The sequence below is a fragment of the Vulpes lagopus genome, chromosome 5 (assembly GCF_018345385.1).
Source record: "Vulpes lagopus strain Blue_001 chromosome 5, ASM1834538v1, whole genome shotgun sequence".
NCBI classification, from domain to species: domain Eukaryota; kingdom Metazoa; phylum Chordata; class Mammalia; order Carnivora; family Canidae; genus Vulpes; species Vulpes lagopus.
This window is the reverse complement of record NC_054828.1, coordinates 97,266,068-97,287,302: the sequence shown is the minus strand read 5'-3', so window position 1 is coordinate 97,287,302 and position 21,235 is coordinate 97,266,068. Positions and strand designations below refer to the sequence as shown.

General features: G+C 37.4%; 1 protein-coding gene across 2 annotated transcripts in view; it reads left to right on the top strand.

Annotated features, from left to right (window-relative positions):
• The first annotated feature begins 236 nt into the window (after positions 1-236).
• ZC3H6 (zinc finger CCCH-type containing 6) overlaps positions 237-21,235 on the top strand; it is a 68,272-nt gene continuing 47,273 nt past the window's right edge. Inside the window, exon 1 of one of the 2 annotated variants that reach the window (XM_041755872.1) lies at positions 237-672. In XM_041755872.1, coding sequence (XP_041611806.1) covers positions 641-672 — 32 coding nt within the window. In that variant the 5' untranslated portion in view covers positions 237-640. Of the gene's footprint in view, positions 673-12,645; positions 12,754-21,235 lie in introns of those variants that run through there. The other variant, XM_041755873.1, reaches the window with a different exon arrangement.

Genomic DNA, 21,235 nt, shown 5'->3' with positions numbered 1-21,235 from the left:
ACGCGGGGCTCGCTGGCCGCCTCCCCCGCCCAGTTCTACCTCCGGCGCCGCCCGGCCCCGCCAGCTGGCTGCCGCGTCCGCCGCTTCGCAGACGAGGACGGGGACCCGCCCCCGGCGCTGATTGACGGGCGGCCTCCTCCAATGGGCAACGCGCTCGGCCCCGGCGGGCCGGCCGAGGGCCGCGGCACGCGGAGGAATCTCTCCTGCCCTTTAGTCCCGGGCTAGGTGTTGCGGCAGGCGCCATTTTATCGAGCCGCCTGTCTCGGGTGCCGCCATGTTGGTGAGGAGAAATCACCGTTACGGCCAGTGTCCAAATCCCCGCGTCGCTGCACGCCGCCCGCCCGCCCGCTCCCAAGCCTCAGCCACCGGCGGCGAATAGAGACTAAAGCGGCAGCGCCGGCAGCGCGGGGCCGTTGCCCAGTGTTTGCAGTTAGAACCCCATCTCTCTGGCGTGGTTGTTAATAGACTGGAAAGTCTGTGTCTGTGTCGCTCACTAGTAACCGTGAGTTTTTACCACTTCGTCACCTCTCGGCGGCGGCCGGGAGCAGGTACCCGCAGGCGGCGCAGGGGTCCTCCCCGCGCCCCGCCGCCGCCGGCCTCGCAGACCTGTCCTCCAGCCCCGCCCCGTTCTTGACCAAACATGACAGACTCTGAACATGCAGGGCACGACAGGTCGGGAACCCTTCTTGTCTGTCTTTCTGTCGGATGAGAGGAGGGGTCTGGGGCGGCGGGAGCGGGCCGGGGCCGCGCGCCTCCTGCATGACTTAGACGTCTCTGTGTGGCTCCCTCAGTTCCATGACGTGCGCCCTTATGTAAAGCCCAGGCTGGCGGCCGCGGGGGAGGTCGGCCCGGCCGCGCCCGCCTCCCCGCGCCGGGGTCCTTTCCGGCCGGCCCCGCCCCCGGCCGGCACGTGCGAGCCCCCCGCCCCCGGCCGGCTCCGTCTGCCGCTCGGTCTGCGCCCGGCGCCTCCCGCGTGCTGGCTCGGTGCTGCGGTCCAGCCTGGCTGAAGCGAAGCCTCTCCCGGCGCAGGGTCCGCCGTGCGCTTCCAGATGGGACCAGCCCGGAATTTGTAGTAGCTGGTGTTGTAGTGGACTCCTGCCCTAGCACACTTCTAAAAATAAACTTTTTTTTTTTTTCCGGGGGGGGGGGGATTTTTTAAACAACCCCCAAAGGCCATGGGTTTATTTATATAGTCTTAGTCCTCGGAATTTGAAAGAGTTTCAAATTAAAAATGTTAACACAAAGTACTTAGGCTTTGCGAACCTTAGTGTAGCACAGCTTTCTCCTAAAAGTACAAACTCCATGGATTATCCCATCTAGCTGCGTTTTCTAAATACTGTGTGTGATTTGAACATTTAAGGGAGATTATGATATTTTTGCTGTGGCTCAAGGGGCCCATTCTTGGTTCCTCTTAGTGCTTTGGGGGGTATTTTCATATTCTGAAAAGCGCAAATAGTCTACTTAGTTTGGTTAGGTTTTTAATTTACATTGCTATCTACCTTAGTCGTAAAAACAGAAAGAGAGGGCTTTAGTTCATTAAATTACTGGAATAAAATACGTGGCATCTGATTCTTATTTAGAATATTTAGAAATAGGAAATTCCTATTTTGTGACTAGAAGTAATCAAAAGTATATATTGTAGTGTAAAGTTAGGTACAGATCGCTCAAGTTTTACCTGTGGAGTAATATGATGTGCTTCTGGTGAAGCATTACAAGCACTTTTTTTTTTTTTTTTTGTTAACCTCACAAGTAGAAATAACAAACATCACTGAAATTTGAAATATCTAAACATTTGGCAACCTTGAGAGTGATAAAAATACTTCAACAATTTTAATATCCTAGTAATGAAAGTAGATCTCCAGAAGGCAAGTCAATTAAACATAACAGTAATTTTTTATAAAGTAAAAAACAGTTCTTTAAAATTATGGCTACATAAGCTTGCACTTGACGTATCTTTCATGATTATTTTACATTATCTTGTCACTAAAATGACAGAATTCTTGGAATCGGCTAACGTTTTGAGAAATTTCCTATTCTGAATTTCCCACTCTGAGTATCTGTGGACAAACCAATGACTGGGTTTTGGACTAATGCAGCCTAAAGTTCATTATTTTGTATGGCAGAAGGAAATGTGTTCTCTGTCTACAAAGCAGCTTCAATATGTAGAATGAGGTATTCTGTGTAATGAGGAAACGTGTCACCAAATTCAGGTATTGCAATAACTTTGCCAGTAAGGAACTGTGATGTCAGACTTTAAAAAGAATTTGGAATTTTAAAATACCAAATTAGAAGTTAAAAAAATTTTTTTAAAGAAGTTTTTGTAGGATTTATTAACCACTTAGAACTAAAGATTAGATAATAGTGATTTTAGCCTTTGTTGTTTTAAGACTAAGAAAATAATATTTACTAGTGATTATTGAAACAAAAAGCTAAGCTTCATTTTACTTTACTCAGTTGTTAAATGATGATACTATTTTGAGGCAAAAAGAGATGATTTAACTTTGACACATTTTTCTTTTCAACCTATACAAAAAGCAAAACAATAACATCAAAAAACAAAGTGAACTGGGAGTCAGGAAATGGTCTAGCTCCAGCTTTGCTACCACTTAGCTTTGTGAACTTGAGCAAACCTAGTTTCTTTATTGATAAGTGGGCTCTGCAAGAGTTTTTCTAGTTCTTACAAGGTCAGTGTATTTCATCCTCCTCCTGAAAGTTTTTTTTTTAAAATATTGCTATCATTTCTATCAACATGTGCCAAATTGAGAATAACTATACTAGATTAATGTTTTACAATCTTAGCTAATCCTCAAAATCACTTTAAGAAATAAAGATTTTTGTCTTGCCCAGAGCTACTGAATCAGAATCTCTAGGGGAAGATTGTGGTAATCTATTCTTAATAGATAGTGATCCTTAAGAAATGTAGGGAAAAACGGATTAGTCTATGGAATCCTGAAATAATTCTGTGCTTCCATATTATAACTATTTTATACTATAGCACAAGTTTCTGTGAATTATGTGAAGATATATTTGAATTCCGGTATGTGGAGCCAGGCATTGTTTCGAGGATATTCTTTTTCTGACATTTTTGAAAGTTAAGGCATACTGTGAATATAGAGGAAAAAGTTGAATATATGATTTTTATTTACAAGTACTGTATATGAATTAAAGTATTACTATTATAACTTACATCAGAATGAGATTTTAAATTAAAATTCACAAAAGGAGCTCTTTTTTCTTTAAAAAAATTTGAATTTTACTTGCACATGTTTTGTATGATGAACATTTTGCACAAGATTTGTTTGCCAAATGAGGTTACTTTTTCAAAAAATACCCATTTTTCAAAAAATACTTTATTTTCATGCCTACAGTGAAAATACAGTATTTTTATGTGTTACTAATATAACAATACCCATAAATAAATTTGTGGATATACAGAATATTGGTAGAGGTGGGTAGGATCTGAGAAATCAAGAGTAGAGGTGGAGAAGGAGTTGGGGGAAGCCAAAGGGAGATAAAATTCTTGTGTCTCTTTTCATTCAATTCTTCTCTTTCATCCAGTTCTGTTAGGTACAACTTCAGCCACCTAGCTTTATATTTCACTGGATGATGACCCAGTTAAAACAATACACAAACAACTTTTAAAGGCTGAACACTAGGAGACCCTGTTTGGACACATGTACAGTAGGGTAGGACAGACAAATATACACCTAAGTAACTATTACATAATTTTCTGAAATATGCTGAAAGTCTGAAAGTAAAAAGGTTTACAGGGTCTGCACTGGGAAGAATAATTTTAACATGAGTAATATAAGAGCTTGTGATTCTGAGAGTCTTTAATTGGTAAGAGCTATATGTAATTATTCCGTAAGAGGTTATTCTTTGCCCATTATGAATGACTTTCTCACCTTCTTTCCCTCCTCTCTCCACTTTCTTTCCTCATAAAACAAAAACAAAACTCCCAACTAGTCAGAATCATAGTAGTTTTTTCTCCTCCCACTCCCAGCACATAATGACTGAAACATTGCCAAGAGACTACACTGGAAAATTAAGGGATGATGACAGAGACGCTGATTACACTTTCCATTTGTAACAGGGTTTTCTTTTGATTCTCACATTAATCCTATGAGGTAGTATAGGATTACAATGCTCAGTAACTTGTCTACAAGATCCCACAGAATAGGGGCTAGATAAGAGGCCCAGGTATGCAAACTCCTACCTGTAGTATTATTTTCACTCTTCATTATGTTTGCATGGGGATGTAATACAGTAAGTTCTAGCTTTTAACTTTCTAAATTGTTAGAAATTGTAATGTACATTTAAGAGAGCCCTACGTTCTCAGTAAAACCTAGGTTTTGATCCTGATTTTTCCTCTAACTTGGTTGATATTTTTTTATTTTCCATGATTATTTTTCTTATTTGTGAAATAAAGTAGTTGAACTAGGTGATATTCAATCTTCTTTCCTACTTTAAAGTCAGTAATTTTAATTTAAAAGATTGCAAATGCCTTATTTCACATTAGAGTTCACTTGATGTTCTATAAAATACATGGTTTACAAATTAGTTTGTGTACTTGAGCAAATGCCTCCTCTCAGTAGGCTACTAATGAATTTTTTTTAATTGTAAAATACACATGTAAAATTTACATCTCAACTATTTGTCAGTGGACGGTTCAGTAGTGTTAAGTACCTTCCCATTGTTGTACAACCTATCTTTAAGAACTCTGTTCATCTTGCAAAACTTAAATTCTATCAGTTTATTTTTTACTCCTGAATCTAATTTGACTATTGTTAAAACTATCAAAATCAAAATGAGCTTTTCTTTAGCAAATGTAAAAAACCCAAGGTAAACATCATGTTCATATTTGATGTGGGAAAGCACTTTGACTCTTATTAGACATTTTTCTTTTCCTAGTCCTTCATAAGTATACTATTTTCATTTACTTTTAAATTTTCATTGATTAGATTTTCATTCTGTGCAAAGTATATAGTGTTAAGCACTGGGATTTGCTCTCTAGGATCTTATCATGTAGTAGGAGAAACAGACTGGTAAATACATAGTTATAGCACTAGTACTATAATAAAGATATAAATTGAGTGCAGTGGTGACATAGGTGGGGTTTCAGGGAGGCATCATGGAATTAGCTACATCTGGAGGATGAGTAAAAGTTTGGCTAAGCAGATTCAAGTATATGAAAAACATGAAGATGTGAAATGGCATAATGGCTTCAGAGAGGATAAAATATGTGAAGCATGTACAACATATTTTGGGGAATGAGGAAAAAGCTTCGGTGAATTAGGGATCTGACCCTGTATGATATAAAGATCTCATCAAAGTTTTTAATTTTTTTAAAGTTTATTTACTTAAGTAATCTCTATACCCAGTGTGGGGCTCAAACAACCCCAAGATCCAGAGTCACATGTTCTTCTAACTGACTGAGGCAGCCAGGCAGGTGCTCCTCTCATCAGTTTTTTAAACAGGAGGATGTTCAGATGCATTTTTGGCATATCTAAGGGGTTAGATGGAGGCAAACTACACAGAAAGGGAGATCAGTAGAAGGAAGACAAGTTAGGGAACTTTCAATAATTTACATTAAGTATTAAGCACCTAATATTTAATATATGTTTGTTTTGGACTTCAGGAAGACAGCAGTAAAGAAAAAAATCCTTTACCTAATGGAGTTTATATGTTCTTTGGAGAAAGAGACAATAAACGTGAAAAACAAATGTGTTCAATGCTGATAAAGTAGAAAGGGAGGTGGCATATCCTATGGGTTCAGGGATGGTATTTCCACTTTAAATAGATATTTAGGGAAACATTCAACTGAAAAAGTAACCTTTGAGCAAAATCCTGAAATGAGAGAGCAATCCAGGTTCAGAATGTCTGGAGGAAAAGCATTCTAGATAAAGGGAGCAAAAGGTGAAAAAAGCCTGGAACCCAGGGCGAGCCTAGTGTAATTAAGAAAGAAACAAGGGAGTAGTGTGGCTAGAGAAAAGAATGAGCAAGGGGGAGAGAAGTAGGAGATGAAGTTAGATGGGCAACAGGGGCAATTCTGTAGTGCCTTGTAAAGCCATTTTAAGCAACTTGGATTTCACTCTGTATTGTACAGGAGCCACTGGAGAATTTGAACAGAGGAGGAGCGGGATCATGCTGTGGTAAAGGAATGGTAAAAAGGAAGTTGCTTATAGCAATATAAGTGACAAGTGATGATGGTTTAGGCCAGGGAGGTGAAAATGGTTGGATTTTGGATATGATTTGGAGATAGAACCAGGTGGATTTTCTGATGGATGTGTAATGTGAAAGAAAGGAATGAGTCAAAAAAAAAAAAAAAAAAAAAGGAATGAGTCAAAGCTACTGTAAAGTCTAGAAATTGGGTAGCGGACCTGATCAAAAGTATTGGCAATGAGAAAGCAGACAAAAGGCAAAATACATGAGATATTTCTTAGAGTTAATAGAACCAGAGATAAAGATCTGAGAGTTTTTAGCAAAGATGTTAGTCAAAATGATGAGATCATTTTGTGTAGTAGACCATAAAGTGATAGGTGTAGTAGACCATAAAGAAGACAGAAGTTTTCTAGAAGCCAAGGAAGGAGAAAGTTTCAAAGAAGGGACAGTCACAGAGCAGATGAAAGGGTTGAAAATTGGCCACAGGATATCCTAAATTAGGACCTTTAAAAGCATGAATGAAAGAGTGCTTCAGGGTTTGCAAGCAGCTGGCCTTCATGCCTAAAATATGTCCACGTTGTTGTTTGCCTGACAGGATGTTGTAAAAATATTTGTGTGTGAATGCTATTAGACTTGACTTGTGTTCTTCATCCTCCACAGTCTTTTCACTGATATTTTCTTTGCAAACTCAGCACCTGAGGTCTCCTCATACAGTGACTTGCCCCACCATGGTAGGCATTTGAGTTTGTGACCCTTTGTTACGTGATAAAGTCAGGTTTTTACCTGGACAGACAGGTGATCTGGTTTCCAAAAAAAAACTGAGGCCTTGAATTTACCAGGTCAAGCCTCCAGTCAGTCTACAGCTGTCCGAATATTCTTTTGTGCTTCGATGCGCCTAGTGGCCTCGCTTCAGTTTTTCAGATTCAGAAACTGCTCAGTCTCAGAGCTGATCAGACTTGGAGATACTAATTCATGCTAAAAAGTAGTAACAGTGGCTTATATTTACATCGTACTTAATATATGCCAGGTTCTGTTTTAAGTGCTTTACACAGATGACTGCATTTAATCTTCATCACAGCGCTACACAACAGCCCTCATTTTACAAATGAGGAAACAGACAGTAAGAGATTGATGAATTTCCCAAGGCTGCAAAGTAATCAGTGGGAACTCAAGTAATCTGATACCAGAGCCTATATTTTAATCAAGGATAGACATCCTTATCACAGGAGAATATGTGTGTGTGTATCAGAATACCAATTCAGTCACATAAAATGAGGACTAGATGTTTGTATCAGGGAGGGTATTCTCTCCATGTAGAATGCTACATGGAAAACCAAATTATCAAGAATTGCCTAATGAACAGGAGCATGGAATTAGAATGAAGGAGTTGATTGTAAATAACTGGAATTTTAAATGGCATCAGGCTCTGATACAGTGATTTTTCCATTTTCATAATGTATCTGCCAAGCAGTTACTTGCATCTATCAGTCTTACAGAATATCCACTGTCCTGGGCAGTACTTATGTGGGCACTGGCCATATCTCTGTCTCTCCACCTTTCTTTTTTCATCCTTTCTATTGCTAACCAGTCTTCCTTTCTGATAAGTACATTTCTTTTCATTGCATATTAATATCTTAAATTTAGTCATCTTTTACTTGGTCCTGTGTATCTGACTTGCTCATCTCTGTTTTGGTTCATCTTCTTTTGATATTATGGTTGAACTTTTTGAGGATGTTCCTATTTCTAGTATCTTCTTTGAGGTGTTTGGGTCCTGGGAGGTGTTATTTGACTACTGATGCTGTGTACCAACTCAGCAGTCATTGGATGACCTTTGCAAAAGCAGTTTTAGCAGATTATCATTACTCTTGGCAAAGAGCAACCTTTCTCTAATGTAAAATAGCTATATATATATATATATATATATACACACACACACACACACACACACACACACACACATATATACATACATATATATACTTTTTTTTTTTTTTTTTTTTAAAGAAAGCTCCATGCCAGCATGGAGCTCAATGCAGGGCTTGAACTTAAGACCCTGAGACCAAGACCTGAGCTGTGATTGAGTCAGACACTTAAACAACTAAGCCACCCAGGCGCCCATGCTTTGTTTTGTTTTTAATGTGAGTTCATGGCTTAACGTTACTACTTTACATGAACTCTTAAATACTTCAACATTCATAAATTATACACCCACATTTTTGAGTGGCAGATAACCCAAGCAAGTCCCAAGGAATGTTTAAAGGTATCCTAATTTTATTCATTAAGATTATAAAACCACATAAAAATCATTAACAATCTATTTATAAAAGTAATAGAAAAAAAGAACTTAGATTTAGAACTCATGATACTCAATATTTTACATATATTGCTATTTTTTTTTAAGATTTTATTTATTCATTCATGATAGGCAGAGATACAGGCAGAGGGAGAAGCAGGCTCCATGCAGGGAGCCCAACACGGGACTCGATCCTGGGACTCCAGGATCACGCCCTGGGCCAAAGGCAGGCGCTAAACCGCTGAGCCACCCAGGGATCCCCTATATATTGCTATTTATAATTCATATACTTTAATTCATTTGATCCATGTAGACAGAACAGATATTAGTATCTTCATTTTATAGTTTAGAAAACAGAGGATAAATAACTATTTACCACAGTCTGTGTCTCATAGCATTTGGTTTTGTACTCTTTCCCCTGCCACCGTTATTTCATAAAGGTAGTAAATCTGACACCAAATGCTGGATTGGGATATTGGATACTTAAAAAGGGGTTAGGGGGCAGCCCGGGTGGCTCAGCGGTTTCGCGCCGCCTGCAGCCCTGGGCATGATCCTGGAGACCCGGGATCGAGTCCCACGTCGGGCTCTCCGCATGGTGCCTGCTTCTCCCTCCGTCCGTGTCTCTGCCTCTCTCTCTCTCTGAATAAAAAAAAAAAAATAAAAATAAAAAAATTTTTTTAAAAGGGGTTAGGGTTTTTTTTTTTCATTTTAGATATTACTGATCCCAGGCAATTTCAGTCTACTTTATTGTAAATTCATCTTATATGACAAGAGTTTTTCTAAATCCTCAGAGATAAAAAATTGAATGTATAAAGAATATTGATTTTTCATGTATTCTTAAAAGAGTATGAAATCAGTTAAATCTAGCTAACTGCACATTTTTAGCTATGGAAAACAAGAATTCTTCCATTGTATATGAGTTTTAACCTACTAGACAATTTGTTGAAGATACATAAGAGATCAGAAGAACCAACACCTCTTTTGTTTGGATTTTCCTTGATGACTGGCAGTTGACAATAAAATATTAGATCACTGGTTTTTGTGTGTGAGGCTTGAGTTCTTTGTAAAGGCTACTCTTTGGCCCATAAAGGAGCTTGTGGGTTGATTTCTACATCCTTGGCATACATAGGAGTCTATTTTAAAATTATGTTTTATGTAAGCAAACAAAAATGGAACTGAATAATGATGCATTTATGTAAGAAATACCTACATATTTTGGCTGTATATATACATATTCACCAAATACACGTTTTTTAAAAATACCAGATATCCAGGTGTCAAAACCAGCATTTAACCAAACCTTAGACTAAAGTTAGTATCATCATCATAGATTATATTTCTGTAATATGAATAAATCTGAAATATCCCTTAAATTATTACAATTATTAGAAATGTTGGTCTATTTTAAAAATAAGACATTCCAGTGAAGTGATAATTTCTCAGCACTGCCTATTACTAAATTACTCCCATAACTACTATAACGCACATCATAGAGGGTCACTTTCAACTGAGATTAGTGGAATACAGGATAGTTGGGGGAACTTTTTTTCCTCTAACATTTTCCTTTTTAAGTATTTTTTAAAAAAATATCTAGAGCAAAGATGATTGATTATATTACATATAACTTTAGAGCTTTTTCTCATGAAATTTTGATGTAATAGTTAATCTGTTTTTAATTCATTCACAAAAGATGTGAATTCTCAAATAGGATTTCTTCTTGAAAGATTCGTGGGGTTAATAATTTAAAATCTTCTCTAGAAGTTATTTTGTTTAATATTGTGAATAAAAAAATAATACTGTGAATCATTAGAATGCCAAGTAATTGAATAGTTAGAATTATGATAAAAATTTCTATTATTCCGTTTTGTATTTTTCATTTAAATTTTTATAATCCTTTGTCAGTGTAAGCGGTCTATAATATTTTTCTTAAAATCAATAGCTAGGGACTCCTGGGTGGCTCAGCGGTTGAATGCCTTCAGCTCAGGTCATGATCCCAGTTGGGGGATTGAGTCCCACTCAGGCTCCCTGTGAGGATCCTGATTCTCCCTCTGTCTCTCTCTGTGTCTTTCATGAATAAATAAATAAAATCTTAAAAAAAAATCAATAGCTCTACATAATTACAATAATTCTCAATATTATTACTCTGGTTTTCTACTTGGCTGTTTGAAGATCATTAGTTTCTTTTATACATAAAACGGTTTTCGTAATCATTAATAGCACATTTTTTCTTCATTAATGTACATTTGTACTTGAACTAATTGATAAAATTTCAATATGTAAAGCACATGAGATTCTTGTAAGTTATACCTAAAATACCATCTTAACTTGGAAAATGGATATTCAGATACTAATAGTAAACCCAGATGACATGGCTTTTTTAATATATATGACCCACTATACTAATAAGTTATAATAGTAACTAACCTAAGGATCATGTAATTGCCAGTCATGTCATATGCATGATCCAGAAATGACTTGAAGCAGGCCAAGGCCGAATGGAGAAACATGCTTTAGCTGTATACTTAGGCCAAAGCCTAATTTCAGCATGTCTTTAAAAAAAAAAAATCTACTCCCATGACACTCCCAAAAACCTGGAGCCCCAGTACCTCGTATCATAGGTACTGGGGCTCTGGTAACAGGTAATTTGGCATTTGGGGAACTTTAATAGACCAAGTGGGATTTTTTTTTTAATATTACTGGGTCATAGGCAATTTTACCCAGTTTGCTGTAGATTCATCCAACAAAACTTTTTCGACTTTTTTTCTGATGTCATAATACCTAGAATATTTTCTAGCTTTCAAATTCTAAGCAAATAATTCTATTTGCTGATTTGTTTCTGTTGAGTTTCTAGCTCCTTCAGCCTATACTGGAGAGCCTAAGTCGAGGATAAATTGAAAGAGAATGAAAGTAAATGAATTTTAGCTTGGGCTAACCAAGATAATAAATGAAATATAAAAATTAATTTTTAAAATGTAGTCTAAAAAAACCTATAGCAAGCAAATACAAAATGTTGTTTTATTGCTGTAATAGTCTATCTTTGCTTATGGCATAAAGGATGTTTGAGGAGTAATACGGTTTTTCTTCATGATGTCAAATATAAAAGCTCAAGGATATATTTTAAAATTCTTCATTTCATGGGACACCTGGGTGGCTCAGCAGTTGAGCTTCTACCTTTGCCTCAGGGCGTGATCCCGGAGTCCCAGGATCAAGAGCCAAGATCAAGTCCCACGTCCTTGGGCTTCCTGCATGGAGCCTGCTTCTCCATCTGCCTATGTCTCTGCCTGTGTGTGTGTGTGTGTGTGTGTGTGTGTATGTGTGTCATAAATAAATAAAATCTTTTTAAAAAAAATCTTCATTTCATAGATTGATATACAGCAATGCCTCTTCTATATGGCACTGGGCAGGGAATTTACCATCAATAGATATTTTATTATCAGAAACTAACTTTATGAGGCACCTAGGTATCTCAGTCAGTTTAGTGTCTGCCTTCGGCTTGGGTCCTGATCCCAGGATTCTGGGATCAAGCCCTGCATTGGGCTTCCGGCTCAGTAGGGAGTCTGCTTCTCCCTCCCCCTTTCCCCTGCTCATTCTCTCTCTCTCACTCTCCCTCTCTCTCAAATAATTTTATTATAAATATTTTCAAAGGATCTCTTTGTAAATAAAATACGTGGCATGCTTTCCTGTCTTACTAACTAGACAATTACTGATTTATATTTTTCTTAATTATTTTGGATCATCATGACCATCTGTTGTCACCAAAATCACTATGAACCTTAGGAATTATACTTCATCTTACATTTTCTGTTGTGTCCTAGACACTTTGGAAATATGGGAAGCTTTCACAAGGATTGTTGCTGAGTGTAGCTTAATGATAGGATAAAGGAGAAACAGCCTCAGGAACAGACTCCAGATTTGGTCTACCACAGCTGCTTTTCTGCTTTTATTTGTTTGAAATAATTTTTCATTATTTGAAATAATTTTTCAGAATTTCCCCTGGAATCCATGCTTTTTGGATTTAGAACTTTTCCCAATTTCTTTCTTTCTTTCTTTCTTTTTTTTTTTTTTAATTTATATATGAGAGAGAGGGAGAGAGGGAGAGGCAGAGACACAGACAGAGGGAGAAGCAGGCTCCATGCAGGGAGCCCGACGCGGGACTCAATCTCAGGACTCCAGGATCACGCCCTGGGCCGAAGGCAGGCGCTTGAACCGCTGAGCCACCCAGGCTGCCCCTTTTCCCAATTTCTATGAAAGTATCTGTCATCTTCCATACCTATTCTGTTAAAATGGATGGGTTTCAGGTAAGTCAAAAGAGGAAAGAAAACTTCAGTTGAGGGCTATTATGAACAATGCTAATTACCTAACTTTATCTCATTTAACCTTTAAACAACTTTGTGATGGTAGATTGATTGATCCTTTCTTTGGATGAAGAAACTGAATATTAGGGCCACAAGATAATTGGTTCAAGTTAGTATAGGTAGTATATGACTGGGAAATAGAATCTGAACCCAGATGTTTCTGGCTCTAAAGCTTTTTGTTCTTCTACCTTACTATGATGCCTTTTTAAATCAGTTTTTAACATACTACATGTTTGGTTATTTTTTTTTTTATGTTTGATTATTCTTATTTAACACTCCAGCTTTAATTTCCAGGTTCAGGTGACCTTGCTTTGCCAGAATCTTGGGTCCTCATTAAATAAGGTGTGTGTTTGGTTTTGGTTTGGTTCCTCTTTAACTTTGGGTGAAAATTGCTATTCTGGCAGCCAAAAACCTCATCAGTATTTGACTCTTCTGGATGTTGGTGCTTAGCCCCTGTTTTGTTTTTATTGAAGAGCAAATCTTAGTGATAACATAGCAGTTTTAATTACCTATAGCATTCCTCTCTTTTCTTTCCATCTTCTGACTTTCATATGGAGGCTTTCACCTTAAGGAAGCCGTTAATCTAAACTGTGCCACTCTTTTTTTTCAAGTCACATACGTGATCTTTAATAAAATTCAACGGTACTCCTCATCAGAAACCCTGGAGGCAAGAAAGCAGTGGGATGATATATATTTTTTAAAAATTTTTAATGAAGTACAGTTGACATACAATGTTGTGTTAGTATTGTAACATAGTGATTCAACAATTCTGTAATCAGTGCTCATCTCAATAAGTTTAGTCACTGTCACCATACAATATTATTACACAACATTATTGACTATATTGTCTCTGTACTTTTCATCCCCGTGTCTTATTTTATAAGCAAAAGTTTATACCTTTGAATCCCCGTCACCTATTTTTCCCATTCCTCTAACCCCCTCCACTTTGGTACCCACCAGTTTGTTTTCTGTTCATGAATCTGTTTGTTTTTTTGTTTGTTTGTTTGCTTGCTTGCTTGTTTAATTATTTAGATACCATAGTAAAATCATATGGTACTTGTTTTTGTCTGACTTATTTCATTAGCATAATATCCTATATGTCCATCCCTGTTGTCAGATATGGCAAGATATGATTTTCTTTTTATGACTGAGTAATATTTCACTGTGTGTGTGTGTGTGTGTGTGTGTGTGAGAGAGAGAGAGAGAGAGAGAGAGAGCTTTTTTATCCATTCATCTACTGATGGATATTTATGTTGCTTCAATATCTTGTCTGTTTTAAATAATGCTGCAATAAACATAGGGGTGTATATATCTTTTCAAATTACAGTTTTCATTTTCTTTGAGTAAATACCTAGTAGTGGTATTCTGTTTTTTTCTATTAGTATATTTCTAGTTTTAGTTTTTTGAGGACCCTACATGCTGTTTTCCACAGTGGATGTACCAATTTACATTCCAGCTAAAACTGTACCACTACTTTATCAACTTGTGTGGGACCCTGAAATGAAGAGGGAAACCCATTTTCCAACTCTATATAATTTGATTCTTTTTACTTTTTCAAAAAAATCTATGCAATAAATTTTTTTGGCGTATTTCCTTTGAACCCCTAAAAAATACTGTTTAGTAAAAAGAAAACCTTATAACTCCTTATAATTCCAAGTCCCATATTATCAATCCAACTGATCTAGCCTGGTGACTGCCATTTCCTTACAAACATTAAAATCACTTCTGTGGAAGTTATTTAAGTTAGGTAATTCATATTTACTTTTGCGTGTGAGAAATACAACCTTCAGACCTTAAAAGTTCTTTGGTATCATCTCTTAAAATACCACTTAAATGTGTGTTGATGAAGTTTCTTTTCCTTAGCATTTTATTATGACAAGTTTCAAATATGCAAATATGTGAAGGAAGCTTACAATAAACACACTCATATCCTAACAAGCAGTTGGTGAGCTTCTTAAATAATCTTTACATTCGCTGCTATTAAGTGGTTTGACTATTTGCAGTTTCTTCCTAAGACCAAATGTGTATAGCTATAATAGCAACATGATAAAAAAAACTATGAATCTGGGAATCAGACTGAGTTTGAGCTCTAGTTCTGTCATCTGTTAGCAGAATCAGTTAAGCTCTTTGTCCTCTTTCTAACTTGCTTAATGCGGATAAGCAACATATTTCATAGTTAACATGAAAATGAAGTGAACTAACCAAACATGTCTGCAGCATAGTAATTATTCAGTAACTTAACTATCATATTAGTGGGTTGTTTTTTTTTTAACTACAAATTTGATTTAAGATACTATTTTACTTCAGAATTACTGTTACTTGGTCATAAACACATCTGCTGGAATTGAAGATAACCTTAAACAGTGAAAGAATTAGGTAATGAAAAGTGTAGACTAAAAATTGCTGAAAATTATATTTAAGGTATTAAAGTCACATATCCATAATCCTCTGATGGCCCCCAGGTTTTTAAAGGTTCTGTTCCAGGCAGTATTTTGGCTTTTATGGGGAAAATAACAAAGTTACCTTACCTTTTTTTTTTTTTTTTTAGAAAAGGAACAGTTAAAATGAAATCATTTGCATTTTGTTTGTTAATATCTAGACTTGAGAGATTGATTGCAGGACTAATAAAACAAAGTGGCACTGTAGTGAATAATGAATATTAATGCTTTCTTTAAAGAATAGCTATTAGCTTTATTTATGTTCTCTTGTTCTGTATTTTGTTGATTTCCTTTTTTTTTTTTTTTAACATTTTATATATTTATTCATGAGACACAGGGGGGTGGGAGGGAGCAGAGACACAGGCTGAGGGAGAAGCAAGCTCAATGCAGAGAGCCTGACATGGGAACCCATCCGGGTCTCCAGGATCAGGCCCCAGACCAAAGGCAGGCGCTAAACCACTGAGCCACCCAGGGATCCCCCGCATTTTGTTGATTTCTGTCCTGTATTTATTATTTTCATTCTTCTTCTGGGTTGCCCACTTCTAAGTTCTTCAGTTGAATGTATAGCTCATTCGTTTTTAACCTTTTTATTTTCTTAAAAATGTGTTACATAGAAGCATAGATCTTCTTTAGGACTCCTTTTCTTTGTTCAAGTCTTTTAATTAATGACTTCATGGTGTACTTTGCACCAAATTTATACTGCAAGGTTCACCAGGAAGTTACATTGCTTGAATTTAGATGTTTCATTAATATGTTACTGATATATTCATTACCAGATTATAATGCCTGCTTTGAAAATTCTGAGGCTGTGAAATGATGAGGATTATGTGCTCCTGTGATATAGAAGATGAATACTTTATTCATGCACATTCTTACTACTTTTAAGGAAAATGTTGATCCCACTTAAAGGAACGACCTCAGGAATAATGAGGTGATCTTTAAAAGGTATAAATCATGAGAATGTTTGTAATATACATGGAGGATTGCCTGAAGGATAATAGTCTATTAATTTCTCAGATATTAGTAGTTTTCAGCCTTTTTTTTTTTTTTTTTTTTTTTTTGCCTCAACACCGTTGTAGAAAAAACATTCCCATCCATGATAAAGTGTATGTGTTTGAGTGAGGAGTGTCAAGTTAGCAAGTTCTCCAAATGCGTTCCATTCTTCTTTTGGATTCTTGTTTGATTATTGCAGTGGTATCCGAACTGCTTTTGTGCATCTGTTTTATTTCCCCTTTAGGTCTGTTTTTTACTCTCAAAGTTATCTTTCAGAATGGAGATCTAATTACATCACCTCCTTTCTTCAAAACACTTCAGTTCTTTCTCATTTTATTAGAATAAACCCCCAAAATGGCCAAAGTTATGCATGACCTAGAACTCCCATCATTCCAGCATAATTTTAAACCAGCTTTCCTTTTTATCTTTATGATCCAGTGATGTTGGCATTGTCTCGGTTTCTGTCTCAGTTCTTTTTTTTTTAAATTTTTATTTATTTATGATAGTCACACAGAGAGAGAGTGAGAGAGGCAGAGACATAGGCAGAGGGAGACGCAGGCTCCATGCACCGGGAGCCCGACGTGGGATTCGATCCCGGGTCTCCAGGATCGCGCCCTGGGCCAAAGGCAGGCGCTAAACCGCTGCGCCACCCAGGGATCCCCCTGTCTCAGTTCTACACAGAAATTTTGCTTATCCTATTACCTCTAACTGTCAAAATTCCCTCCACAACCCTTTATGCCTTAGGTTAGGTCTCTTCACCTCAGTTCATTCATGACTTCCTCAGGGAGAGCCTTCCAGACTTCCCTGACACATGACTTTTTCCTATTGTGTGCTCTCATAGCACTATTTACTTCCTACATTTACTTACATGGTTGTTAATTTATTTATGTTGTTCTTTCATTGATGTCTATCTCCCCTATCACTGGATTAAAAACTTGAGAGGAAAAAAAATCATGTCTTTCTTGTTTATCATTGTATCTCCACTAAAAAGGTGGTGAATAAATACAAGTAAATGAATGAATGCCACCCCTTTTGTTGGGAGGGCAGAAAATTCTAATGTACATATAGTTTTTGAGAATCTCTGCTCTAGATGTTGTGGATTTCATCCCTGGATTAAATCAGAAGAGCAGAATAGTGTCTAGCTGGCTCAGTGGTTCAGCCTGCCATGCTTGGTCTTAGGGTTATGAGCTTGAGCCCCATGCTAGGTGGAGAGATTACTTAAAAAAAATAAATAAAATATTTTTTAAAAATCAGAAAATCAGATATTTGCATACTTGGACAATATTAATTTGTATCCTCACATAATTGCTTTTTTGCAGTGGATTTTGGCAGCAAGCCTTTGGTTCAAATTGGGGCATGCTATAGGTAATAAACTGTTGCTTTGGTTGTATGGACGCTGTTGAAGGTAGTGTCCATTGTGTGAAGGACTGACCTTTTTAAAAAAATTTTATGTATTTATTCATGAGAGACACAGAGAGAGAGAGAGAGAGAGGCACAGACACAGGCAGAGGGAGAAGCAGGCTCCATTCCATGCAGGGAGCCTGGCGTGGGATTCGATCCCAGGTCTCCAGGACCACACCCTGGGCTGAAGGTGGCACTAAACTGCTGAGCCACCCGGGCTGCCCATGGACTGACCATTGTATCAGATAAATTGTCTCTATGAGGACTCAGGGAAGAAATTTCTTTCTGATCACACTACTAGAAAAACTATGCATCTCTTGAGCAACTAGAGTATTTTTGTCTTGGAAGCAAGATAAAAATCTTATACCTAATCCTTGTTTCCTGAAATTCAGAGCAAGATTTGCAGCTCACATATAAAAATTAGTTAAGGATTTCTGGCATAACCCCATGTAAAATAGTTTTAGTCTTAGTTTCACCTTCATCTTTAGAATTTTAACATATTTTATAGTTTGATCAATAAAAGGCTCTATAAATAGCATTCAAGGAATAATAAAATACACCCAAGATTTTTTTTTAAAGCTAAATTAATATGCTTGCTGGCTAAGAAGTAAGTTCACTCTGTCTCTCTGTGCTTAAAGTGGAAAACAGAGAAAGGAAGATAAAAGGTTTATTATATATTAGGAGAAATTCTACGTTTTATGTTCTGACTGGGTCATTTGAGAACTAGTCCTTTTGATTTTGTTCTGTTACAAAAGCATAGAGATTGCTTTATAAAGAAGTCTGAGGTGGAATATGAAAGTATCTGTTAGGCTCAAAGATACAGGATCAGCACTTTTGTATGAACTTGCTGGGAACTTGGTAGAGTTTTATTTTAGCAGTACCGCCTTAGTCCTACCCTTATAGAACAGCATGCTACGTAGTCACTGTTGTATGGGTTATGATCTTTGCAGGAATCATGATCAAAAGACCTTGGTATTTAGCCTGACTTATAATATGAGTCCTTTTGTTTTCCTTCTGTTGCAAAATGAATTTTTGTACCATTTGATGAAATAAGAACTATGCAGAAACATAGGTCATTCTGGAGACCAGGCATTGGAAGACTGTGAGACAAGTAAGAATAGCCATGACTATTATAAGAGACTAAAAGGCACTTCAGAGTGATGACCAGATGCCCTCACTTTGACTAGGAGATCAGATCTTAAAATTCAGGCTTATGAGGTGTTTTTTTTTTTTAAGATTTTATTTATTTGAGAGAGAGAGAGGAAAAGAGAAAGAGAGAGCACGAGCAGGGGCAGGGGGAAAAAGGGAGAGGGAGAAGCAGGCTCCCTGGGACCCTGACATGGGGCTTAATCCCAGGACCTTGAGAGATCATGAGCTGAAGGCAGATGCTTAATCGACTGAGCCACCCATGCGTCCCCTAAGTCTACTTTTGATAGCCAAGTTGTCTTGTCTTTTGTTTGAATATAGATTGGTCAGCATTCCCTGTGAATGAATTAGTGATTCATTTTTTTTTCTTGGCTTGCCACCAAGAAATCTAGAGCTATGCTGTTACCACGACTAAATCAATGACTTTAGTTGTAACTCTGGGGCTTTGTAGTATTATTTATCTTTTCAGTTAATGTTAGTAACAAATTTTGGATAACATTTTCAAGTTATGTGACCTCTGTAGTTGAAAATAGAGCCTCAAAGATTTCTAGCGTAAAGGGAATATCTGTTTTTTTCCTCCAGGGAGATCAATGTCCCTTCAGACACTTCCACAGAAGTATAGTCTCCTAAAGGACATGAGAATGAAATATCTAAAATTGTCTAATTATTATACTTTTATATATAATTATCTATATATGCAGGTTAGAGTTTGATGAGGCAAATATGAATAAGCCTGTTGTTGATTCAGGAAATAAAGATTAGAAGGGTCACATATGTGAAAATAGAAGTGGAATTGTAAAAAAATTGAGAAAGAGATTCTTAGTTATCTTTGGGATACATACAGATAACTTCTATAGAGTTAAGGAAAATTTATAAAGGTTGCATAAGACTATGGGGGAATATTAGGCTAATTCGAATTTATAATTTTGCCCATAAATTTGTACCAAGTCTCATTCTTGAAGGAATTTGTATTTGAATTGAGGCTTTGACAAATTCTAAGGTTGGTTCAAGGAGTGAAACTTGCTATAGCTGTAGGTAAGTCAAAAAGGGATAAGCTGAGTTTCTGCAAACCAAATACATTCCAGAGGATGTAAGAATATATTGGATAAAGGATAAAAATAAAAACACTTTGAAAATTGTAGGTATCCATCAGATTTTCCCAGTAGTAATTTGTAAAGAGAAACTTTTGCTAAAACAAGTAAGATGAGCCATCTAACATGTAAATGTTCAAGGTCCAGTTTGGGGATAAACATAAAATCACAAGAACTCATGTCAGGTAGCTCTTCCATGGCCCTGATATGACCAGAGAGTGTTTTCCTTGAGAAGAAATACTTAGTTTGGGGGGTACAAGGTAGGGAGTTAGGTCAGGGTTTTATCAAGAGGATCATACGTAAGCTGTATAGGTTGAAGGAAAAGATCAGAGTAGGCTTGGGTAAGCCTAGACCCAAACAAGTTTTCGGTTATGAATGCTGACAAATTCAGCCAGTAAAATGCAGTTGATTACATACATAGACAACAAATGTAGGATCACCATGGTGTCAGTTGCTCATGCCCATTGTCTCACTGGATAACACTGAAACCAGAGAAGCCAGATAATCACAGGCAACATGAGTGCTTTTTTTTTTTTTTAAGGATTTTATTTTAATTAATTATTATTCATGAGAGAGAGAGAGGCAGAGACACAGATAGAGGGAGAAGCAGGCTCCATGCAAGGATCCCGATGTGGGACTCGATCTCAAGTCTCTGGGACCATGCCCTGAGCCAAAGGCAGACCCTCAACCACTGAACCACCGAGGCATCCCAACAGGCAACATGAGTGCTAGAGTACCCTGTGGCTGAGGAATAGTAGTCCTACAAAGAGAGTATATGGAGGTTGGTGAAAAATAGCTTTGTAGCAGTACTTCCCAAGATTGTCTATATTCTATATTTTGGAGGATCATGAGGCATTCTGTCAGGGCTCAGGTCAGCCTGTGGTTGTGGTCGAGCCTTGCCTGTGTGACCTCGATGGAGACATGTAGGTTGCCAGGTTATCAGTACAGAGCAGTTCCTCTACATTAGCCATGGTAAAGGAGAAGGGACAAGGTGAATTAGAACAAAAGCATGAAAAGAAAAGTGTTACAAGTAATAGTTTCAAGTATCTGGGAAATTTGTGTTCTGTCATTAGGATAAGCAGCCTACTTCTACAAAGTCATCTGCTTCTGTAATGTAAAGACATCCTTGACAACCTGACAGTCCCTTGATACCTTCTGAGAAATGCCTTTTTTTAAAAAAATATTTATTTATTTATTCAGAGAGACACAGACTGAGAGAGAGAGGCAGAGACCCAGGCAGAGGGAGAAGCAGGCTCCTCACAGGGAGCCTGATGCAGGACTCAATTCTGGATCCCTGAGCCGAGGGCAGAGGCCCAACCGCTGGGCCACCCAGGCATCCCTAGAAAGGTCTTTTTT